General features: G+C 41.3%; 1 protein-coding gene across 1 annotated transcript in view; it reads left to right on the top strand.

Moving 5' to 3' along the window:
• The window catches only part of ANOS1 (anosmin 1), a 190,055-nt gene that overhangs the window by 24,970 nt on the left and 138,481 nt on the right, over positions 1-26,604 (top strand). The window contains exon 2 of the mRNA XM_079910394.1: positions 12,435-12,482. Coding sequence (XP_079766520.1) covers positions 12,435-12,482 — 48 coding nt within the window. The remainder of the gene's footprint in view (positions 1-12,434; positions 12,483-26,604) is intronic.

The raw sequence follows: 26,604 nt of genomic DNA, 5'->3' as shown, positions 1-26,604 counted from the left end.
TGTCAGCTCAGTGTTGGGTACTGCCAGGAAGATCACACACCTGTAGGGAGCGGTGTGACTGTCAATCCACCGTCTCAGCCGCAGGTAAACGTCTGAACTGTCCATCCATCCTCCGAGTGTGCCTCGGGTCAACTTCAACTCTCGTCTTCCTTCAGCAACTAGTGCGCTTTTCACTTCTCTCCTTAAATTCCCTCCCCCGTTACACTCACTTCTTGTGGGAAGTTTCCTCAGTTCTGGTCTCACTGGGAAGAACGAAGGGCACGGGAAGCCCCTTCCTCCCAACTTCCCGTCAGGACAAATTCTGTACTCACATCGCATGTAGACATCGTAGGAGCTGACGTTGGGTTTACCTTCGGTGTTTGTGGTATGGGCAGACCTTCCTACATCCACTGACCATCCCCTGCTCCTTATCATCACAGGCCGACTTTCTAGAAAATAGTTACCAGTTTAATAAATCACTCACTACTTATTTCCTGGCTGCAGATTAGGGAAAGGGGGAATAGTCCCCAGAAGAGTAACTATGAAGATATGTCAGTATGGAGGAGAAAGGGATTTGTGGAGAACTGACATACATCTGTATACAAGATTTCACGGGATCTACGAAGCCGTGGGCAGAACAGCCATTTTTACATAACCCAAAGATTTTAAAAAAGTGATTGTGAATAATGACAGATGGTTTAATGATGGTCATTTATGAAGCAGCATTGGGTCTCGCTAATATCTTGTTGCTTTGTTAACAGCTTTCATCTGGTCCAGGAGATTTGGAGATTTCTTCCGCCTTCATTTGCATTTTTGCATGAGATTGTGAATCCTTTTGTTCATATATTAGTAAGAACGTGTAGCACAGATTCATCTACCTGTGACATACTCCTTCCTTAAATCCTATAAAGTATTAGTTATTAGTTACAAGAAAATATGAAAATGTGCAAGTTCAGTCTTTCCACCAATGAATATTTGCTGCACCTCTTTAGTCTTTGCATTTCTGAGCACAGAATAATTTTTCCTTTCGATGTCAAATCTTAGTCTAATTATTTTAATCACATTTTTTAAAATTAATTTTTATTGGAGCATAGTTGATTTACGATGTTGTGTTAGTTTCTGCTGTACAGCAAAGTGAATCAGTTATACATATGCATATATCCACTCTTTTTTAGATTCTTTTCCCATATAGATCATTACAGAGTATTGAGTAGAGTTCCCTGTGCTATACGGTAGGTTCTTAGTAGTTACCTATTTTACATATAGCTGTGTGTATATGTCAATCCTAATCTCCCAATTTATCCCTCTCCCCTTCTTCCCACCTTGGTAACCATAAGTTTGTTTTCTACATCTGTGACTCTATTTCTGTTTTGTAAATAAGTTCATTTGTACCATTATTTTAGATTCCATGTATAAGCGATATCATATGGTAATTTGTCTTTCTCTGTCGGACTTCACTCAGTATGACAATCTCTCGGTCCATCCATGTCACTGCAAATGGCATTGTTTAGTTCTTTGTTATGGCTGAGTAATATTCCATTGTACACATGTACCACATCTTCTTTATCCATTCATCTGTCGATGGACATTTAGGTTGCTTCCATGTCTTGGCTGTTGTAAATAGTGCTGCAGTGAACATTGGGGTGCATGCATCTTATGGTTTTCTCTGGATATATGCCCAGGAGTGGGACTGCTGGATCTTATGGTAGCTCTATTTTTAGGTTTTTAAGGAACCTTCATACTCTTCTCCTTAGTGGCTGCACCAATTTACATTCCCGCCAACAGTGTAGAAGGGTTCCCCTTTCTCCACACCCTCTCCAGCATTTACTATTTGTAGATTTTTTGATGACTGGTATGAGGTGATACCTCACTGTAGTTTTGATTTGCATTTCTCTAATAACTTGTGACGATGAGCATATCTTCACGTGCTTTTTAGCCATCTGTATGTCTTCTTTGGAGAAATGTCTATTTAGGTCTTCTGCCCATTTTTGGATTGGGTTATTTGTTTTACTGATATTGAGCTGCATGAGCTGTTTGTGTATTTTGGAGATTAGTCCCTTGTTAGTTGCTTCATTTGCAAATATCTTCTCTCATTTTGGAGGTTGTCTTTTCATTTTGTTTATGGTTCTTTGCTGTGCAAAAGCTTTTAAGTTTAATGAGGTCCCATTTGTTTATTTTTGTTTTTATTTCCATTACTCTAGGAGGAGGATCAAAACAGATCTTGATGCAATTTATGTCAGGAGTGTTGTACCTATGTTTTCCTCTAAGAGTTTTATAGTATCTGGTCTTACATTTAGGTCTTTAATCCATTTTGAGTTTATTTTTGTGTATGGTGTTAGAGAATGTTCTAATTTCATTGTTTTTCATGTAGCTGTCCAGTTTTCCCAGCACCACTTATTGAAGAGGCTGTCTTTTCTCCATTGTATATTCTTGCCTCCTTTATCAAAAATAAAGTGACCATATGTGCATGGGTTTATCTCTGGGCTTTCTATCCTGTTCCATTGATCTATATTTCTGTTTTTGTGCCAGTACCATACTGTCTTGATCACTGTAGCTTTGTAGTATAGTCTGAAGTGAGAGAGCCTGATTCCTCCAGCTCTGTTTTTCTTTCTCAAGATTTCTATGGCTATTCAGGGCCTTTTGTGTTTCCATACAAATTGTACAATTTTTTGTTCTAATTCTGTGAAAAATGCCTTTGGTAATTCAATAGGTATTGCATTGAATCTGTAGATTGCTTTGTGTGGTATAGTCCTTTTGACAGTATTGATTCTTCCAATCCAAGAACATGGTATATCTCTTCATCTGTTTGTGTCAGCTTTGTTTCATCAGTATCTTATAGTTTTCTGAGTACAGGTCTTTTGCCTCCTTAGGTAGGTTTATTCCTAGGTATTTTATTCTTTTTGATGCGATGGTAAATGGGATTGTTTCTTTAATTTCTCTTTCTGATCTTTCAGATCACACTTTAAGTAGTAATTAAACCCAACATGTATAGAACCAACAAGGTGCACAACTCAGTGTAAATGGATAGCGTGCACAACTGTGACCACCAAGTTCACATGTGTAAAGTGTTGACCTCTATGTCATGACTGCCACCTGGCCAGCAATGATGGTGCACATTCATGGCAGTTGGGAGTAAGAAGCACCCCGACTTCAGAAACAATCAGATTTTATGTCTTCATGGTGTGTTATCTTGGGACTTTTCCTAAGGTTGTTGAAAGGGTATGTTCTAGGTCCAAACAAGTGGACCCTGGTTATTAATCATGTTTCCAGAGCTCATTGCCTCCTCGTGTGAACCAAACTTTCTTTCTGTGCTTTGTCTCTAATTCCTGTGGACTGCAGGTGTAGCTGGGATACTCAGATTTTAGTGGGGACCGCATATCCACAGTTGGGCGGGCCGGCCCGGTGGTTGCCATGGAGAGCGAGCTGAAGCTACATAACTGAGCCTAGCCTCCTAGTGTCAGAAAGTACCGCCTCTTCATTCAGGCACCCACCAAAGGGGCCGCTGAGAGGCAGTCCTCATGCCAATGGCTTTAGTGTGGCTGGGTTATAATCATCTTAAAGAATGCAGAAGATTTGCCTTCGCCTCTTGATGACAAAAGCAAAATGTGCTTTTATATTAAATTTTAGAGAGGTTTTAGCATCTCGTGTTTATGCCCAAGGACTTAATATGCCACTTAACCCAGACTTTTGGGACCTTTTCTATCTTTCTTGCCTATTTCATCCACTTCCTTCCCTACGGCTCCTTCTCTTCTTCCCAGTCTTGTCTTTCTCACCATCACTGAGACCCAAACAAATGATCAACACTAAAGTCAGGGACCCTTCAAAGTAAGGGTTGGAAACAGAAGTGGGTGTGGCCGACACAAGCCACCCACCTTGGAGATAACCCTTCCAGCACTTCGAAGCAGATGGTCATTCCTACCTGCTGAACCCTTGTACCTCTGCCCTGCCAGCCTGGGCCCTTTATTCCATAGGCGTTTACTTTCCAGACAAGCAGGTATGGCGACTGGGGAGAGGTTCCTGGAATTGGGAGAATCCACACAATTCACCAGTGAAGTAAACACTTGAGAGTGATGTCTGAGCATACGCCTGCCTTCATAATCTGCATTCATCTTCATCGACACCGTTTCTTGTCCCTGCTGTGAAGGAGGAGCTGGGAAGAGAATGAAGTTTATACCGACGTTTCTTTTTCTCGGTTTCCCAGGAACAGTGCTGGCGTTGTTTAATTTATATAGGTACTCTATTGCTCGTGCTTCCCTTACTTTGTAATACAAGTCATTTACTAAATTTTAGTTATTACATTTCATGCTCCCTCTAAACCTACCTAAGGTTGGATTTCTTTCGGCACAAGTCATTTATTCAGTCTTGAAATCTTCCAGGGCTTTATGTGATTTTGTGGAGAATGCACAATTTACCAGAATTTTCTCCTGAAAGTATAAATTTTATGACCAAACATGGTTCAGTGAATACATACCCAAAATCATAGCTGTGGCAAGAATGAATTCAGACCTAGCACTTCCTCTTGGAGGAGATTACAGTTGGAAGACTACTGCCTGAGGTGTGCTAACAGAAGCTAGCATCTCCGATTCTGTGGTGGGTCCCAGCATTCTGTCAGAGACAGTAAGTAGTAAAAGTTGCGTCCTCATTTAGTGTTCTCCCACAGACAGAATTTGTAAGCATATTCCTTATTAAAATTCATAGTAAAGTGTTAATGAAAGTAATGTTTTCCCATATGGCATCATCGAGCCCTTGCTGTTCTATAAATTTTTCTTTAGATGACTTTATTTACATCTATAAAAAGATAATTAGCATGACTGTTTCTTAAGTAATTTGTACTTGCTTCTGAATACAAGTTTTTGTTCAGATTTTCATATTCTCAGGCCCAATCTCTTGGACACTCTACAGGAAACAAAATAATGAGGCCATTTCCTAAAAGCTCCACCCAGAGAAGATGAAAAGTTTGTTCAGCTCCATCTATTTATTTCCTTCTTTTCAGTTCCTCATGATCTAATGATTAAGTTTAAATTTATTTGTATGACTCCCTATTCCATTCATGTATTTATTCAGTCAATATTCATTAAGATCAGGAGGGAGCCAGTGGTGACGGGGAGATACAGACACATTCTGTCTTTAAGGAGGTCATGGGCGGGGCCGAGGTGGGGAGTGGTCGTGATGATCTCTAAGGAAAGAGAACACGAATATGTTTATACTTGGCAACTGTGTAGAATGCGTCGGAAGAGAAGTACAGGGAGGCGCAGAGCATGTGCAACAGGGGAGCTGTTGTAGTCAGGGAAGGCTTCCTGAAAGAAGTGGCCCTTGCAGTGACCTGAAGGGTGCATGGGAGTCGACTTGGGGAGGGACAAGTTCTGGGTGGGAGGACAGCACTTACAGAGGTTCTCGTTCCTGGACAAGCTTGCCAGGTGTGAAGAAGTGAAGCAAAGCACGTGGCCGGGCCCTGCATTCCGGTGGTGGGGGCCAGAGGGGAGGGCTGGGTGTCTGGAGAGGTGTATTTGTACGGTCAGATACTGTTTTCCTGTAGAATTCAGTTCACTCTGAGAGATTGGTAGAATTCAGAGGGCAATTTTTTAGGGGGACTGGTTAATGAAAAGGCTGTTTATTTACTGAGGATGGTCCATAACATGTGAAAGAACTCCTACTCTAAACAACAGATGTAAACACATAGCTTTTTTTACCTTTTAAGTAGACTTTGCTTTAGAGCTGTTTTAGGTTCACAGCAAAATTGAGCAGAAAACACAAAGAGTTCCTATATACCCTCTGGCCCTATACGTGCACAGCCTCTCCTGTTATCACCCTCCCCCACAGTGGTACATTTGCTACCTTGACGACCCTTCATCCACATGTCATCATCACCCCAAGTCCGTAGTTTACATCAGGGTTCGCTCTTGTACATTTTATGGGTTTGGACAAATGTATAATGTATCCACCATTACAGTATCATACAGAGTGGGTTCAGTGCCCTAAAACTCCTCTGTGCTCTGTCTGTTCATCCCTCCCTCCCCTCAGCCTCTGACAACCACTGATCCGTTCACTGTCTCCATAGTTTTGCCTTTTCCAGAATGGCATAGAGTTGGAATCATACAATACTGTAGCCTTTTCAGACTGACTTCTTTCGCTTAGCAATATGCATTTAAGTTTCCTGAGAAATATTCTGAATGAATGTATCGTTGTGATGACCACTAGCAAAGATTCATTTTAAAAAATATTTTGAGCCATGGAAATGCTGAGTCTCAATTTAAGTGTCCTGGACCCCTCTTTTAGCTGCTGTGGAACACCTGAGAAACTTTGTGAGTGTATCGACAATAGAAAGGAATATCCTTATAACAATAAACGAAATCAACTATTTTATTTGTTAATTCCAAAGTAATAGGAAAATATTCTGGATGAAAATGAGCTGCTAAATTTTAATCTATGCCTTCATTTTAGAAACTTTACATTTAACATGAAATGAAAATCATCGATGGAGTCACAGCTAGTTCCTTGTGGTTTCATAGGGTTGATTTGTAAAGTTTAGGTCTATTGTGGGTTTTCTGGAACGGTTTCAACTCAAATGTTCTGTCCTGCTGTTGGGCAGTCGCTCAGGGCTGAGTTTCCGAAACTGCCCACTGCTCAGGCCTTGGGGCTCTTCCACACCGTCCCCTGCTTATGCTAAAAAAACAAGTGGGATCTGTCCTAATTCTCTGCTTTCTTTGCAGATGGTTGTATCTAGATAACTAGTTTTCATCTCTCTTTATCCTTCCCTTGAGGGCTGTCTTTGAGTGAAGTGTTTACTTGAAGCTTTTGAAGAATTATTTTTCTTAAAGGAAAAAATCAAAAGGCTAGAAATGGAGGGACTTTGAAAATATCATTGAAATAGTGTCTGGGTGCAGTTGATTGAACTTTATATAGACTCTTTGAAAGTTGGATTGAGTGGCATTCATGTTTGATCTAGTTAAACCAATAAAATACAGGATATAATCTTGAGATAATTACAAAAGACCCGCTGTCTGATCCTACCTGGAGGTTACAATGATGATTCTAGAGGCAAATGTCTTTCATGCCTAATGTACTTTGTCTCTTTATTTTGCTGGCTTTTAGCCAGAGCGAGACTTTTTTGTTGTTGTTGTCAATTGGCTTTAGTGGTGAAGGCTATTGTAATGCAACTAAAAACTTCCCCGAGGCGGCATGTTGAAATGTACCGGATTCTTGTCTTTTTCCATTGCTTTCCTGCTCAAAGAGAGGTAAGAGCAGGTAAGCAGCGTAGGTGGATGGTGCAGTGTACGTGCACACCTGGCCCAAACACAGTGGCTGGAGTTACTCAGGGGCTTATAGACATCCTTGATGCCATTAGGCAGGGTTCGTAGAAGTTCTTTGTAGAGATAAATTGTATGTATGGCCGATGGTGATTGGTAAAGGCAAAGGCATAGGGCAGCTGCAATACCTTGACATGGGGGGGGGTGATTGTTTTAAGAACAATAGGAAACCCAAAACCCAAAAAGGAAATAGGGTGGAAATGTGTGTGTGTGTAGAAAATTTCTGCAGAGAGAAAACTCCATGAATAAATTCAAAAGACAAGTGATGCACTGGAAACATTTTACAACACCTATTACAGACAAGTTATTATTAAGTCTAATTGGTACTAATAGCTGCTGCAGTTGCTAAGAAAAGGGTAAACCATCCAAAATAGAAATGGTAAAACGCATAGACAGTTCACCGTAAAGGAAATACAAATGGCCAATTAAAGGCAGTTAGAGCAATTGCTGTCTCATCACATTGGCAAACATGGGAAAATTGCTACCACCCAGGGAAAAATCCATGGTAATTCCCCCCGCCCCCCTTGCACCCCCCAAGCCTCACTAATAAGATGGAACCGGTTAGCCTAGGATGAGTGTTACACACAGGAGCTGGGAGACTGGAAGTCCAGGATTTCTCCTGCACTCCTCAGAACAAACATAATGGCAAACAAAGGAAGTAACGTCAATAATCACAATGGCCTTAAAAAAAAATTTTTTTTATATCTAACTCTGTGCCAAATATTTTGCTAAATACTTTGCATGGATTACCTTTTTAATCTTCCCAAGCAAACTGTGACACACTATCTTCAGTAATGAAAAAAGAAATGATTATAATCACAATAATCTTTCATGCCTGCTCGCTGTTGCCCCGAATATTTCTTTCTAATGACAGCTTTTCATTTGATGATTAATGGGAAATTGTGCTTAAAATGAAAATGCTGTGGTCGAGAAGATGCATTGATATTAACTCCCAATAAAATGTAGACAACAGATGGGCTTTGTGGCTATTGGGGTATTCGAGCCAATAGGACAGGGAACACTGTGTTTCAGCATGGGAGGGGGCGCAGAGTTTGCTGGGCGGCTGAAGACAGTCTTTGCCGGATTCTTTTATTGTTGAGGTTGGACCATTTCATCTACAAAGGGAGCAAAAGGATTCTAACCAAGGTGTGCCATGAACAGAGCGTCTCACAGATCGAATCCTCTATTTTCTTTTTTAAACCCCCTGACATTTACTAAATAAAATATTTTATTTCCAATAAGTCAAAATCCACTGTAATCTGCTTTCTACCTACTCAGCCAACCTCCTCTCCTATTGTCTGTTCCAGCCCATCCATCTGATCTGTCGTTCCCTGAGCTTACGGCGTTCAGGACTGTCTGGACCAATTCTGTTCTCCTTCCAAGATTATAAACCTGGAGATTCCTTCACAGCCCACTGTAAATCTCACCCTGTGTCTCACTCAGCTTTCCTCACTGGGGTACTCACGGTTGAGTTTAACCACTGGCTTCAGGATGTCCATACTTTAGTTGCCGTCTTTGACTCCCACTTTCTTAAGTAGAAAATGGGTAAATGAAACTTGTGTCGTATACGGGATGGTTATGGGGGGCTGAATATGTCCAACACCAGAGCGAGTGCCTGCTATATAGATGTGGCCAGTCATGTCATCATGGTAATAGTTATAGGTAATAATCAGGTCAGTGGCATATTACCCCACGGGTAGCATTTTGTCAGCCACTAATGGGGGGCAAGCAGTAGTTGCCACGCCTGCTTTTGCAGGCCCAGTCACCTTTGCATGGCCTTTGATGGAAGCCACCTCTGTGAGAATCAGGAGGAGCTGGTCCAGTTGCTACTGTGAAACTTTGAAGCAGAGAGCAAACAGGAAGGCCGGTCTGCTGGACCACACACTCTAGTTGAGGAGCCAAGGCTTAGATCAAAGAAAACAGATGCTACAGCAGGAGAGGATGTGATGCATCTCTCAAGAGCTGTGCGGCACAGGCAGCAGAGGCAGGCATCCAGAGGTCCTGCCCATCTGTCCAGGAAAAGGCAGACCTGGAGGGGAAGGAGGTGGAAGCTGGTCCGAGGTCAAGGTTCCCAGAGCAAGGGGCCGGACCCTCTGACCTGACACGAGGAGGCAGAAGGTCCTCAGACCTGGTGCAGGAGCTTGTCAGGATCTGGCCCTGACCTAGTCTCTTAGATTGGCGTCCATTCACTTCAGCCCTGAGTCTCTTTAGAAGGAACCCTACTGGTTCCCACCTCTGGGCTGTGAGCACAGAGCACTCAAGTTGGGGCCAGGATGTTCTCTGACAGACGTGGTCCTCGGAAGTCCCAGCGGGACCCAACCCCGCATGGACCAAAGAGCCTTCTGGGAAAAGACAATGAGGGTGACGTTCTCCAAAGCTGCCCTGGACCCTGTTGTCAGCTTTCCTGTGAAAATATACTCCTCAACGTTTGGCCCCTGCTTTTTGTTGCAGTTGTCACCCTGTTTATGACCGACAGCTCAGTCTGCCTAACCCCCACTGTGAACTTTGAGTTTGTCACCAGGCCAAGGGCTCCTTTTCTGAAACACCAATTTGCCCATAATGCCCTCTTTCTTGCACCCTTTTTACTAACACGTCATTTCCAGTAATTAAAGCATGTCCACTGTTGGTCCAGCTTTGGCCTCTGCCCAATCTAATTATTTCTCTGATGTCAACCCTGCCAAAGATCATACTTAACCTCAGCCCAGGCTGTTCATATACTGCTCCAGCTTCAGCCCTTGTTTGTCGGACTGATGAACATTGATATGTAGAGAGAGATGAGGGCCCCCTGAAGATGTGTGGACCTTAATAAGGGGATGAGTAGGTTGATACCAGATTATCTAAAATGACAGAGATGTTCAGCAGTTTGGGGGAGTTAAGACTGTAAAGGGGAAAGTTGGGGCCGTATGGTGCAGAGATTTCATAGCTAAAGCCTTACTGTGGGACTGAGATCTACAGCTGAGTGAGTTTTAGATAGGAGAGGAAAATTTCTAATCCTAAACAGTTGAGATCTACCCAGTGGTTTGGGGAATCCTGTATTATTAAGATACATTACTGTGACTGGAAGAGCAAATACCCATACAATGGAACGTGACAACGAAAAAGAATGAAGTATTGACATATATGACAATGTGGCTGAAGCAAAAATAGTATATCATTTACCACAATGTAAAACATGATGAAATGAAAGAAGTCGGACACAGAAGACTACATATTGTATGATTCCGTTTATAACAAGTGTCCAGAGTAGGTAAATTTATAGAGAAAGAAAGTACGTTCGTGGTGGCCAGGACCTGGGTGGAAGGACTGCTAATGGGTACTGCTTTCTGTCAGGGGTGATGAGAAAGTTCAGAAATTAGTGGTGATGGTCGCACAACCTTTCTTCTGAAAACCACTGAGTTATATAAGTAACTTTTGTGTTTGTGAATTATATATCAATAAACGTGTAATAAGAGTATTTTTCAAAAGATATATTATTGGTTCAGTGTTCTTTTAACTGCAAACAAAGGTGATACTCTTCTATTCATACCGATGTTCTTAGAAGCTTAGGCATTCATACGTAGGAAATGGACTACTTTATCTCATACCCAACCTTGAACTTCAAAGAACCGGAGGCCACAGCATCTTAATTTTGGGATGACTGTTTCTGTTATCTGTTTCAACCACGCCAGCCTAGAACAATCTGATGTAAATATCACAGTCCAACCATCACCAAAATTTTAGTCATGTGGAATGACAAGTTTCAAGCAGAAATTCAAATACTAGGGATAATAAATTGTAGTCCTACAAAGCTATATTCAAAAAGATATATGCACCCCTATCTTCATAGCAGCACTATTTACAATAGCCAAGACATGGAAGCAACCTAAGTGTCCATCAACAGATGAATGGATAAGGAAGATGTGGTACATGTATACAATGGAATACTACTCGGCCATAAAAAAGAAGGAAACAATGCCATTTGCAGCAACGTGGGTGGACCTAGAGATTGTGATACTAAGTGAAGTAAGTCAAAGGCAAATACCACAGGATATCACTTATATGTAGAATCTAAAATGTGACACAAATGAACTTATCTACAAGACAGAAACAGACTCACAGACATAGAGAACATACTTGTCGTTGCCAAGGGGGAGGGGTGTTGGGGACGGGAAGGATTGGGAGTTTGGGGTTAGGAGATGCAAACTATTGTATATAGAGAATGGATAAACAACAAGGTCTTACTGTAGAGCACAGGGAACTATATTCAATATCCTGTGATAAACCGTACTGGAAAAGAATATGAAAAAGAATGTATATATTTATATAACTGAATCACTTTGCTGGACAGCAGAAATTAACACATTGTAAATCAACTATAGTTCAATAAAATAAATTTTAATAAACAAATAAATCCTAGTCCTAGTATTTGGTACATGTTGAGTAACTGTCAAGCTGTGCAAAGTGGATTGTGTCTCACTTAGTTATCCCACTAACCTCATACAGGAGATATTGTCCTTATGCTTTACAGACTGAGGGACAGACATAGTAATTCCCTTGTCCAGAGTCACACATCCCAGTGAAAGGGAAAGAGGAGGTTTTTCCCATGGGATTTGACGTCCAGGCTCAAACACTTATTACTGAATTGGTTAAAATTGAAAGCCTCCAGGATGCCAACTTGTAAATTTACCACAGCTACTTACTATGGAAGAACCGTCTAGCGGTCATTTTCCTGTTGGTCTGTATTCTGTTGCTCAGCACACCCGAGAGACGGCTCAGACACTTTTCCTTTTGAAACACCTTGAAATCTTCATTATTTTATATGTGTTTGTATCATAAAGTCAAGGGCAAAAAATGATATCCTATTTTAGGAAGAGGGACATATACCAGGGTGGCAAAATTGGTCTTTCATTAATGCAAGTATTTTAAAATTATATTAATACACACAGGTGTATGTAGATTTCAAATAGAAAATTTTTTTTTTAATTTTTTTTTTTTTTATTTTTTTTATTTGGCCAAGCCACGCGGCATGTGGGATCTTAGTTCCCCGACCCAGGGATCGAACCTGTGCCCCCTGCAGTGGAAGCACAGCGTCCTAACCACTGGACTGCTAGGGAAGTCCCTCAAATAGAAAATCATTTAATGAGTCAATATTTCTTTTTCTTTTCGCAGAACAACGGTTCCCTGGTTTGGTGCCAGAATCACAAGCAGTGTTCTAAGGTACGTTCCCTACAACTGTGTCAGTATTTTAAAGAACGTTTCATTTTGTAACAACTGTTAGAGTCACAGGACGTTGCCGAGCTAGTACAGAGAGATCACATGTACTCTTCACTCATTTCCCACCAGCGGTTACCCTTTACGTATATGCAGAACAATAGCACAAGCAGAAAATCGCCTCGGTACAACATACGTATATAGTTCTGTGAGATTTTATCACATGTGTGGATTTAGTTAGTGTGGCCCCCACTGCAATCAAGATACATATATCGACATTACTGATACTACCTTATTTCTCTCTTTATTCTCTAATTATTTCAATCAAAAGTATTTTTAAGGAGAAAACATCTTCTGATTACACGAGAAGATTTCATGCGTTCTCCTTACACCTAAGTTGTTTTGTATGCGTTTATTGTGTTTGTGTGTGGGAATTGCTCGTTCGCTAATCGGATTCTTGAAGCAGTCTCTTTTCTATCTTTGAGTACTTCTTGTTGCACACACATGCTCTCAAGTTACCATTATACTCATTCATAGGTTTCATAGCATAGATTTCTTACCTCAGTCCCCAAACATCACCATCTTTAAATATATTTATATGTTTATAGAGAGAGTATATATGTATGTATATGCTTCAGCTCCAGTCTCAAAGTCGGTTTTATTCAGATTATATAAGTGAATAAAGTTTAACCTTGCTATCAATACTGCAGCACTTTGGGATTGTAATAGCGTTTGATGAGATTTCTTTCATGGTTACGACTATTAGACCGAAAATTGAAGCATTCCTTGATTTTACAACCAAAATTTCATCTGAGCAATACACAATAATATGAAACAGCATATTTATGAAGCACTTTATTAGTTTGAAAGGTCTTTCAAACAAATTATCTCGAAGTAAACGGTTGTAGAATAATGTTCCTAAACCGAAAACTTCACTATAATGATACATTCTGACATTCATGCCTGCGTTGTGTCGTTTAATCCGCATGAGCGTTATTAAAAACAGAACAGAATTATTTATGTGAATGTGAAATTATTTGGTGAAAACAAACTTTGCTTAGTTCTGACTCTCTGGATCCTGGGCAGAAATGAAATGTCTGGTTTATGATCCTTTAACTCTTTTTATATAATATCATACATATTTGCTCTGATAAGATATTTTCTGGTTATCTATTATATTCATTGTTCTTCAGTTGGTGTTTTGGGTAATTTGTTTATGTCATCACTGCAGGAGAGGATATATATGTGTGTGTGTGTGTGTGTGTGTATGAATGTATGGCTATGAGGCTGACTAAATTTCATAAGTAGTGTTTTTGTCCAGTTTTGTTAGTTGGGTATTACTTGAATGATAATTTGTTGTATCAGTATTATTGCTCACAAGCACCTCTTTTCTCCTTATGCCATCAAGAAATTAATTTTTTTTTACACTTGAAATTTGAATGGGACACGTTCATTTAAACTGCTTTTAAAATATCCTAATTAAAGAACACTGCAGCCCTAGGGAATACAGATTGTTAAACCATGTTTTGTAATTGAATGATCAAGGCTGACCTGAGAGACTGAACTTGACAAGAAAAGAAATCAATTCCTTTTGCCTGAAAGCAGAAATGAATCAGTAAGTCATAGATAACTTCAACGGAAACTTTGAAATATATTACAAAGCCAACATAAATTTAAGGGTTGTCTTTAGTCCGAATACTTGGGGATGAATCTTACATGTTAATCAAAGTTTATGTCTTTTGGATATTATCACCATGGGATACATTTGCAGATAATTACAGTTTGCACTTCTTCTGAGATTCATGAAGCATCGTGTAGGCTTTTCCTTTGCTTTTTAGGTTAATGAGGTGAAGGGTGAGCGGTGGTAACTCCATTTTACCCATGGGGAAGTTCAGGCACATACGTATTGCATAATGTCCTGGAATCACTCAGCAAATCAGTAGAGGTAAACTAAAGTTTGGAATGCCATCTCCTAGGCTGTGTTGTATAGAGAGCAACAACTTGAAAAACCGTTTTGAGCAAATATTCGGACAGAAGAGTAAAAACACCTCATCAAATCAAGAAATAATGCTGATGATATAACTTTCTGAATATATATTAAAAGATAAAGTTTACATAATATTTTATAGAAAGTACACGCTTTCTAATTAGTTCTCGTTGTGTTTGCAAAGCCCATCACCTTCAGGATCCCTCCAGAAGGTGAGTTCTTCTTCCCATCTAACTGCCTGCCTTGTCCAATCTGCCATCATCTCTTGCCTGGACCCATCCAGGAGCATCCTCTTGGGTCTCCCAGCTTCTACTCGACCCACGTAGCTGCTGGAAAGACCCTTTAAACATATCAGCTGAATCTTGCTGCTGTCTGCCTCACACCTTTTAATATCTTCCTACCTCACTCAGTCTAAAACATCGGCCCTGTCTTGTCTGCCTGTGCTCTCTCTCCAACTTTCTCCTCTGCTTTACCCCCATCAAGCCTGCTTTTCCCTCCACCAGAAGGCTCCTTCCGCAGTCACCCAGCTCACCGCACCCCATTCACGTCTCAGCACAAATGCCACCTTCTCAGCCTTGCCCTCCCAGGTCACCTCCCACCCATTTACACACTTCCTCGGCCTTATTATACCCGCACGACATTATACAGTTGTTCTTTTATCTCTGAGAGTCTGTCTCCTTCACCAGAAAGTAAGCTCCGAGGGGCATCGACTGAGTTGTCTTTGTTCATTGTGGTATTTTCAAGCCTAGAATGGAGTTTGGCACAGAGTAGTTGCTCACCAAATATTTGTGAATGAATCCATGAATGAAGTCCATACAGTACATTTTCTTCCTCCCCCAAAGTACGTCATTACTGTATTACCTTCAGGAAAAAGGTTATAATCCATTTTGTATCCATGTAACTTAGCATGATTATTTATTATTAATTAGGAAAATCTTCCTCCTATAATGAAGCCAGTACTATGAAGTCAGGGGTCTTTGGCATCATTTAGCTCCTAGATGATGTAGAGCAGTGACTTACTGTCCTGCATGGTTTGAGGCCAGTGGTTCTCAAGCTGGAGCGATTCTGCTCCCAAGGGGACATTTGGCAATGGCGGGAGACGTTTTTGGTCGTCACTACTGGCATCTAGTGGGTGGAGGTCAGGAATGCTGACAAACTACAGGACGCCCTCACAGTGAAGAAGCTCCAAGCTCAGTGGTGCCGAGGGAGGTTGAAGAACCCTGGTCTGTGCATTTTGCGAGTTATAAAGGAATTGAAGAACACACTCCTATTCTCAGCAGTTTTACTTTATTATATGAAGGAAAATAAACATATAATTTACCGAGCATGTGGTATGCACCAAGCACCTTTTCAGAGGCTCATTATATGTTAGGAATTCTAATGCTCATCATATACAATTTCTTTATTTTTATTTATTTATTTATCTATTTTTGGCTGCGTTCGGTCTTTGTTGCTACACACGGGCTTTCTCTAGTTGCGGCGAGCGGGGACTACTCTTCGTTGTAGTGCGCAGGCTTCTCATTGTGGTGGCTTCTCTTGTTGTGGAGCACGGGCTCTAGGCACGCAGGCTCAGTAGTTGTGGCGCATGGACTTAGTTGCTCCGCGGCATGTGGAATCTTCCGGACCAGGGCTCGAACCCATGTCCCCTGCATTGGCAGGCGGATTCGTAACCACTGCACCACCAGGGAAGTCCACATCATATACAATTTCTGTTAAAGGCCAGATAGTAAATATTTCCTTCTTTGTAGCCCATAAAGTCTCTGTGGCAACTACTCATGTGGCCACTGTAGCCTGAAATCAGTGATAGATAGTCCCTAAACAAAGGACAGTGGCTGTGTTCCAATAAAGCTTTATGTGTGGACACTGGAATCTGAATTTCATGTAATGTTCATGTCATGAAATTTTATTATCTTTCCCAACCATTAAAAAATGTAAGAACCATTCTTTGCCTGCTGGCTGTACACAAACAAGTGCCCGGCTGGACTTGCCCATTTGCCAGAGTTTGCCGTTGCATTCACATATGCAAAATCAGTCAAAAACAAAACAGTACAGTTGCATTTGTCTCTCAGTACAAAGACATATCTTGGTGTATTCAAACTAAAAAATGGACAGTTTCTAGCCTCCTGTGTGGAACATTTTTGGTCAGCTTGAGAGGATTCGTTGAATGAATGAATGGTAAACAACAGTAAGAAAACATCAAATCACAATTAATTTTTGAAAATTCAGTGTTAAAACGCAATTATTAGAGCCAGTAAAAATTGTGGAGCGCTTCAAGATGGGCAAAATATGGCTGGATGTCCCCTCTTGCACCCTTGCAGGTTATCTGCGTTGCTCATCGTCTTTGAGCTATTTTGTTACTGTGTAAACGTAGAAAGCTGGTAATAATGCAGGTGATTCTTGTCCACGGAAATGCAAATGGTTGTGTGCAGTGTAGTGCGTTGATGCTTCCCCCATCAATAGACCATTTTGCATCTAGTTGTATATCCATTCTAGCATTTGTTTTTGTGTGAATATATTTATATTTCTTGGATTTCTCCTTTGAACCAGTAACATACTACTGGTTCTTGCAGTATTTCATGAGTTAAATCGTGGACACTTGTTCATTTTATATTTGCATGCGAGTCATGCATTTACTTTATAAAATAAGCATCCTTTGACCTTATGCTGCTCAGTTACCTTTCTAAGCATTGCATCCAAGAATGACGTTCTTGTTGACACGCACCCCTGTCTGGGAGCAGGCATGCTCATCCTTCTCCTTTTGGGTGTTATAACTCACTCACCCGACTTTTGTTTCCCATTTGGTTGTGAGGATTTGAGTTGAAAAGCAGTAATTTAGGGCTCAATCTTGGTGCGGTGGCGTGTTGCTTTGATCTCAGTGGGAGTTCGGTTCTTATAAGGGCTCTAACTCCAGATTCTTAGTGATTTTGCAGGTTTATTCAGAGCCAGATTTCGAGGTGAGGAAGATTGGTTTTGCTTGTATGAACATCTGGGCAGTTTCATTTGACATCTCTGAAACTTATCGGATAAAGGTCAAACCCCAGAAACATGACTGAATGTGACTGTTGAAGGTTTTTGGGTTGTGTTAGATGCCTTCTGTGATTTACGTGGTAATGACTTTAAATCCATAGAGCCCCAGGAAAATACATCTTAAGGAGGAAAATGAAAACTCAGGCACCCATGGAAATGCGCTATGTCCAAACACGCAAAGAACCAAAGTTGAACAGTTAATTTTTTGTAATATTCTAGTGTACAACAGTTTGAAAGTTCAGTTGTTTTATATCCTTTCAAACATTTAAAGCCTATTGTAATACTTACTGACATTCATACAGTTTTCCCTGACTTTGTGTAATCGACTTCAAGGACAAAGTTGACGTATACTGAGCGTCTCTTGTCCAACATATTGATATCTTTTGGGAGGTACCAGTTATTCCATAGGCAAAGCCACCATTGACATTGATTGTCAAGAGAAGTTGTAGGACTGTGCCACTGGAGGAGTAGAAGACTTCTCCAGTGTTAAAATTAATTCCCTTTATTTTGGATACCAATGTTATTACGTCCATAAGTAATGATCATGATGTTATTTCTAAGTAAATGGGATGTGATAATCTAGGAAGAGAGAAATATTCTCTTTCCTTAAACCAGTGGAATGAAAATGTGTATGGAATGCGTATGAAAAGAAATGGTGAGGCGTGTGAAAGTTTGGCTACTGTTCTTTTGAAATACCAGTCTGTACATGCATTATGGTACTAGCATGATGAATAAAAATTGTCAAAGGCACATTTGTTAGACTATCGTATAACATCATGCCAGTAAATGGCATAATTTTAAGTACCCCAAAGACCATGATGTGCTTCTGTGCTAACCAAGAGATGAAGTCTCTCCTCTGGGACACCTGAGCTCTTGGATTTCCGGGTCTCCATGCAGCTGGAAAGTCACATCCTCAGCAGCCTTGAGTGAGGGGTCCATGTGTAGCTACATTCTCAAGTACTCCATCCAGTGTCACTGTAGGGGAACATTCAAGTCGGTATCATCTCTGAGGGGAAGGCAGAAATGGAGAAAAAAAGAAAGAACAAAGTGAGAGAATGGGGAACAACAGATAAAAACAAAAAGAACGTACAAATGGGGGAGCTAAATGAGTCCCTAGTTTCAGAACTTCCGTTCTGGAGTGGTGGGTGCTGAGGTTTCTGAGAATCAGCGAAGGCTCCCAGCAGCGTCCCTGCTAGGGCTCAGGCAGGTGGATCGGTGAGTTGATGATTTTAACAATGAGACATTTGCCATCTGTCACCGCCTCCTGGAATGCAAGCTCACAGCCCTAATTGGAGCCTTCAGCATGGAAGGCAGCCCGAGCTGGTGTCACTGACTTGCTTTCCCTCACACCGTCATTCTTATGGTAAGTGTTTTCTGCCCCCACGCTGGGAACTTTTATCAAACATATTAGTGTGCTTTGGGGCGATCATTAGCCATCAGTAGCTGGAACATTCCAGGGTGTTTTTTAGCCTGGAAACTAGCCTGTGTGCTGCAGTAACTTGCAAAAGTTGGCCAGCCTCATAGCACCATCAATATTTAAGGAAAAGAACAGGTTCTTATTTGGATTTAAATCCAACATGTGACATGTTAATAGCCCAGCGTGTTTCTGATTTTCCATATCGGTTTTTATGGATGTGAAAGACTTCCACCTGCTGTAAACTTCAAAGCAAAGACATGTGGAAGGGAAGAAGCACCTCTATGTAAGTCTTTATCCTCACCCCTTCCTCAGCTCTTCCTAGCAATTTCTCCTTCCATCTGATGAAAGAAGATGCAAACGAAATCTCTTATTTGGTTCATGACTGAGGAAGGGTTCCCTGAAAGCTGGCTTTAGAAAGGGAATGCATTTTGAACATATGAAACACATATACATCAGGATGCGTCACATGGTGATAATGGTCTGACAAACGTTTTGAAGTTGTATTCATCAGAAGGCACACAGAGGAGCCGGGATGAGCTCCGATTGCTTGAAGATGCTGGGTTTGAGCTGGCAACTGGCAAAGAGGACCAGTGTCGATTGAAGGATGGGCATGGTTATGTTTCAGAAAGAAGATAGACTTGGACTTCAGTAAGCTGGGGAGGGCAGAATTTGTGGGCACTGAATACGTCATTGTGCTGAGTTGCCCTGCCTTCTCCAAGAAGTAGTCTCCCCTGAGGTGAAAACTCTCACTTGAATTTAGGGGTGGGGGGTCAGCATTTGCTTTTCTGTGTTCATGATTGTGACCCCATCCTGTAGGTAGTCCTTGACATGGGGGTCAAGTTGTTCTACCTAATCATACACAGGAGTTCCTCTTAGAAGCCTAATATGTGTTGGTACATGGTCTGTCTTGGAAACTATTGCTCAATGTTTGTAAAAGAGCAGTTGTTATAGGGAAATAAATCTAGGTATTAATTTCAACTCTGTTTTTACTAGCTGACACTCTCTTTACTAGGAGATGCTCTTGTGTCTAATTTGCCTAAAGAAGGAATATAGGCTAATTATTTGAAAAATTAATTTTCCTTTCTCAAGATTTCTCACTTTTGATCTATTTGATGTGGAAGACCTTCCTTCATCCTATAAATAATCACATTCAATTACCTTAGTATATTTGTTTTCTAATCTTTGGGGTCTTAGGACTTTCTGTAAGATTCATTGCTCAAAGCATGATGTTCTTTGGGTGATGTTGTTACTGAACCAGACTTGGGTCTGATTGCCCGTGCAGTAAACCCAATCTACTGACACTGGGTTGTGGTGAAGGGAAGTGTAGTGTTGATTGCAAGGCCAAGAAAGGAGTATGGGCGGCTCATGCTCAAAAGACCCAAACTCCCTGATGGCTTTCAGGGAAACGTTTTTAATGGCTTGGTGAGGAGAAGGGTTGCAGGTGTATGATCAGCTTGTGGACATAATTTTGATTGGTTGGTGGTGAGGTAACCTGGTGGTATTTTGGGAGTCAACGTCATCAACCTTCTGGATCCAGCTGGTCTGGGGTCTACGTGCTTGTGGTCAACATGAAGTTAACTTCTTCCACCTGGTGGGGGTTTCAGTATCTCCAAAACAGCCCAAGGAATGGCTCAGAATATTATCTATAGCCCTTGAGAAGGAAACAAACGTCCTTGCTTTTGTTTAATGGCTAAACTATTATTTTGTCTTGCCTGACTGTTTTCCTTTGTTTCTGCATTTTTCACTTCTCAGATTAAATTTGTTTTTTGGAACTCAGGGAAAGCCTAGGAGGCTAAAGTTTTTCTACAAATGAGAGGAATGCAGAGGACATGGGGGGATGGTCTGTCCTGGGAAGGTACCATAGGGTGCTGCTTGGTTATATGAAGTGTGTGTGTGTGTGTGTGTGTGTGTGTGTGTGTGTGTGTGTGTGTGTATGTTTAATGGCTAAGCTGGGCATTTGTTCTAAACTCTTTTTCAGCCTAAAATTACCATAGCTGTGCATGGGATCGACCATTGAGTTTGTACCTTTTGCTTTCTTCTGGGTTGGAAGAGAAAATTTTTCCTAAGGAGGATCTTTATCAAGTACTCCCTTCATCTTCTTTGATGAGTGTCTAGGCAGAGTTAGGATGACGTTTTTATTCAAACAGTCATCCTCATTAGGACCTGTAATTTTTGCTGTGGATGTCAGAGCTAACAGCAGTTCTGCTGGCTGTGAAATGACAGTGACGTAGCAACAAGCCGCTGCTCTCCTGGTACTAGAACTAGAATATCAAACCTTTGGGATCCTTGCAGTACCAAAAGGCACCAGAGAGAAACAGTATTTATACATGCCTGATAGATATATAGTTTCCAGATGCTGTACAGTCCATGCTTCCGTGACAGGACTGACTATGTCCTTTCACAATCTCAAAATGGTCCTTTGACAAATGACATTTACTGAATCCCATGTTGCTGCAATGCAGCACGTGTAATATTCTCAGAAACTGTCTCACAAACCCAGTCACTGAGGCCACTCTGAGGAACTCGTCAAGGACAGTGGTCTGTCATTCCATGCCATCTTTAGGAGAAGACTTGGGAAAGCATTCATCGTGTCCACTTTATCAGTACTAATTATGCGTCCCTTAGAAACTGGTAGATATTTTAGCCTGTGGACACTGTGTTTTGCCCTTAGAACTGACTGTTAGAAAGCTGAATGGTAAATAAAATCACCTCCATTAACAAGGTTACTGAAATTTATCCCGTGTGTGTGGGAGCTAGCTTTATCCCTGACTCCAGTGTTTCTTCTCCTTTATCTTGTTTTTATCACACACACGTGAGATTTGTTTTCTAGCTGTATCCTGTGGATCTTTGTAAATTATCTTGAATCCTTTTAGGAGTGAGAAAGGCAATAGATAAATCCATAAATCCCTAAAATAACAAATAACTAGAGAAATGCCCCATCGTGGCTGACACTTGCCTGGTACGTGGTTTAGTTTCCTGAACCATTTTATCCACAGTTTCATGGTTCACTGAGGTGAGATGACATCTATATTCCTAGCAGAGCTCTTTCAGCCGGTGCTGACAACGAGGGCTTCATTCCTTGGAAAGGAGCGAAGGTGGCCACTTGTCAGTTAGGTAATGGCTGTGACTGGGCAAAAGAGAGAAGAAAATGCAGTTTCAGTTGTGAAACCGGGGGGTGCGTATGGACGTGTTCTGAGGGGGAATGAGGTAAGTGGAACAAAGGTGAAAAGCTTTTGTTTGTCAGCGCCTTTTCGAGCCAAAGGGGTTTGGCCCTGTCTTCACAGATCTTAAGTCATAAATAGCAGAGGTCAAAGAATAGTCTTTAAAACCACACAATAAAGAAAGAACTTCTCTCAACTGGGTCTTTTCAGAGCAGAGCTACCAATGTGGGTGAGTTCATTTTCCATTCGCATGGGGGAGGCAGCGACTTAAAGTGTGCACTTTGTAAAGATGGCCCTCCCTCCCTCCCTCCCTCCCTTCCTCTTTTCTTTCCTTCTTTCCTTCTTTCTCTCTATTATAGTATCTATTAGAGTAGCAAATGTTGATGTCTAGGAAGAACCTTCCCAACCTGCCTTAGGTTATGGGAGTTCCTCTTGAAAATTTCAGGCAGAGAGTAATAGAAGTGGATGAACTGGGCATTTCACCATCTTTAGCTACAGCAGAAATCCCACTCGGGCTACAGCGTGTGCATCTCCATGTGCTTTCCCTCACGCCAGTAGCTCAGTTCACATGGATGCTGATGTATATTCGTGTTGGAAGACAGGTCGCGGTAAGGCAGAGCTGAAGGGGAGACGTGTGCTGGTGGTCAGAAAACTGGGATCACGTGGCATTGCCTTATTAAACACCGGGCATTTTAAGTAATTACAAGTGACTGATGCTGCGTCAGATTCCGCATAGGGAATGAGAACTGTGGAAGCTGCCTGGGCCAGGCCGGGCCTTGCGCTGTGCAAGCGGAGGTCACCGGGTGTTCGGCCGCCTGCAGATGTGGCCGGTCCAGCCTTTCGTAGACGTTTCTCACGTGCCTTGGTGGCAGCTTTGTGGAGAGGGGCCGGGGAGCTGCCCGCTCTTCCTCCGGACGGGATGCAGCTCTTTTGGAGTCCATCTGCTGATGAAGGTGGGGCTCTGGAGGGCTGGGCGCCTCTGGGTTCTCACAGCTGCAAGGTTGAACTTGGGCGGTTGCAGATGAATGAGCCGCCTTTCCCAAGAGAAGCTGCATAATGGCTTCGGGACTATTAAGCTGTGAAGATTCGTGCGCTGGCGTTTGGGAGTGTGTGTTCCGCATCTTTTCCTTGGGGAGCGAGGGGGGCATGTGCGTTTTTGGCTTTTTACATCCAACTGTATGCACATTTTCCCTTTTTGTGTGAGGAAATAATGCCTGCACTAAGGGTAAACCCTCCCCTCCTCCTAAATCCTTCCACAAAAAGATACTTATTAAGGCTGGCATTCTGAAGAACTAAATGCTTCTTTAACTTTGCTTTATCTGCTTCAATGAGCACAGTGTACCGAGTCCGGGGAATTCACATTATGGCCGCGAGCCGCCCTCCCTATTCTCTGGGGCTCTCTGGGCGCAGAAATAATCCCTTCCTAGAAGCTTTTGAGAAAGGAACTGAACTATGCGGGCTAATCAACTGTAAATCTTGGCCATCCCCAAAGTATTGCATGAAGTTGCATCGAAAAGTGTTCCGATCACCAGGAAGCCTAATTTCAGGACCTAGGGCACATTTGCAGCAAACATGTTGATGTGCTGTGTTTTAAAACTCTGGAATGCGGCTCCTTTCTGCAGCCATCCTCCGCTTTTGTTGTTTGCATCCTGTGTGTGTTTATTTCGTTTCTTTGTCGTTTGGAGACAAAAAGACAATGAAACTCCTTAGAACTTTTGTTTTCCAACTGGTAATGGAGAATATTATAAGGAGAAGTGAACTCTGATGGAATGTTGAATTACAAACGCTCGGAGGCTTTTCTAGATGACTTCTAAATCATTTTCTGCTCAGTCAGGGGACAGTATTGGGGAGGAAAAAAATAACCTACTTTGGGAGAGTCACATCTGCAGGCCTCTGTGAGCCACCGTGCTACAGTCCCCGTGTCATCACAGTAGCTGTCATTCTGCTGAGAGGTTGTGTCTTGCTCAGGACGAACGCAAAGCTAGGTCGCCTGCATTCTCCTTGGACCTAAGGTAGTATCAACAATGCATTTATAGTAACATAAATCAAGCCTTAAGACGCTTAATGTATAGAGGTGAAGGCTGTCTTTCTGAATCACTGAAATCTAATGGAAATGGGACAGTGGCATTTGCTCTCTTTTGGAAGGCAGAATGAGAGCTTCATTTTTGGCCAATGAAATGTCCCTTCTTTACCTGCCTCATTCTCCCCGATATTCCTCCGTCTATACGTGCACAGACCACTGCCATTATTTCTATCCTGAGATGTGGATTCAGCTCCATACCGATCATTTCTGATTTACGGTCCTTTAAAAACCCTTTAAGTTGCTGTGTCCTCATTGAGACACATTTCTTCTGCCCTTTGCATGAGAGGTGGTGAGCGTCACGTGGAGAGTCTGGTCTTTGGGCTCCAGGGCTGAGGGTGTGACTTACAAGCTCTGTGACCTGGACCAAGTTGCCTCTTTGCCTTCTCCAAACCTGTCTCTCACCCTGGATTCTCTATAGTAATTAAAAACATGGATATTCACTCCATCACTCAACCTAAAAACTCACAATTCTCCTTGGTGCCAGCCTCTCCTTTACCTTTATACCCATCCTTCCGCAAAGTTCTCCAGTTTCATGCCTCAAGCTAATTTGCCCTCCTCTCTGCTGTAACTCACACATGTATTGTCCTTGAAATATACTTGTCTCATGGCCTCTATTTTCTCCGTCTTTCTACTATTTTATGCCTCCCACCTTCTTAGGGCAATGCTTCTCAAACATTAGCATGCTTAAGCGTCTCCTGGTGAGCTTACTCGAGTACAGATTCCTGGGCCCCACCTCCAAAGACCCTGATTCAGTAGGTCTGGGTTGGGGTTTGAGATTCTGTGTTTCTAAGAGACTTCCAGTGGATTCTGGCGTTGCTGGTCCAGGATAGCTGCAAGTTTCTCACCATTAAGTCTGATGATAGCTGTAGGTACTTTTGTAGATAGTCTGTATCAAGTTGAGAAAGTTTCCCTCTATTCCTAATTTACTGAAAGTCTTTATCATGAATGAGCGTCAGATTTTGTTAAATGGTTTTCCTGCATCTATTAATATAATCATGTGATTTTTCTCTTTTAGCGTCTTATCGTTATGGATTACATCAATTGATGTTTGAATGTTGAACCAGCATTGCATTCAATGCTGGGATAAATCCCTGTTGGTCAAATGTTGTGAATTCTTTTTATACGGTTTTGGATTCGGTTTGCTAATATTTTCTTGAGGATTTCTGCATCTGTGTTCATGAGAGATAATTTTCTACAGCTTTCTTGTAATGTCTTTGTCTGGTGTGGGTATTAGGGTCACGTTGGCCTCATAGAATGAGTGAGGAATTAATCCCTCTGCTGCTATCCTCTGAAAGAGACTGTAGAGAATTAGTATAATTCCTTCCTTAAATGTTTGGTAGAATTCACCAGTGATCCCGTGTGGGCCTGGTGCTTTCTGTTTTTGAAGGTTATTAATTATTGCTTCAATGTCTTAACATAGATATAAGCATATTCAGATCATTGCTTCATGTGTGAGTTTTGGCAGGTTGTATCTTTTAAGGAATTAGTCGATTTCATCTAGGTTATTGAATTTTGGGGCATAGAGTTGTTCATAGTATTCCTTTATTATACTCTAAATTGCCATGTGATCCATAGTGATGTCCCCTCTTTCATTTCTGATATTAGTAATTTGTGTCCTCTCTCTTTTTCTTTGTTAGCCTGACTGGAGGCTTAATGATTTTATTGATCTTTTTAAAGAAACAGCTTTTGGTTTTGTTGATTTTCTTTATGGATTTCCTGTTTTTATTTTTTTTTTTTTTTATTTTTTTTTTTTTTTCCATGTGACATGGATTTATTTTTTAATGTGCTAGACAGGTTGAGGGCAAGTGAATCCAGATTGCAAATGGGCTTTGGCTATATAGATATAGATATAGAGAACAAACTAGTGGTTACCAGTTGGGGGAGAAGAATATAAAAGGTGGTGGGGAAAGTGGGAGGTACAAACTATTGGGTGTAAAATAGGCTACAAGGATGTATTATACAACACATCCTGTTTTTAATTTCATTTATTTCTGTTCTAATTCTTTTTTCTTCTCCTCACTTTGGATTTAATTTGTTCTCCTTTTCTAGTTTTGTAAATCGGAAACTTAGAGTATTGATTTCAGATCTTTCTTTTCTAATATAACAGCCAATGCTATATGTTTTTCTTTAAGTACTGATTCCCCTACATGCCACAGGTTTTGAAAAGTTGTGTTTTTATGTTCATTTAGGTGAAAATAATTTTGAATTACTTTTGAGATTTCTTCTTTGACCCATGTGTTATTTAGAAATGTGTTGTTTAATCTCCATGTTTGGGGGTTTTCCAGTGATCTTTCTGTTATTAATTTCTAGTTTTCATTCCATTGTGATCTGGGAGCAGACATTGTATGATATCTCTTCTTTTAAATTTGTTATAGTGTATTTTATGGCCCAGAATGTGGCCTGTCTTCATGAGTATTCCATGTGAGCTTGAGAAAAATGTGTATTCTGCTGTT

This window comes from Stenella coeruleoalba, assembly GCF_951394435.1.
Source record: "Stenella coeruleoalba genome assembly, chromosome: X".
Lineage (NCBI taxonomy): Eukaryota > Metazoa > Chordata > Mammalia > Artiodactyla > Delphinidae > Stenella > Stenella coeruleoalba.
This window is presented reverse-complemented; position numbering and strand designations above follow the sequence as displayed.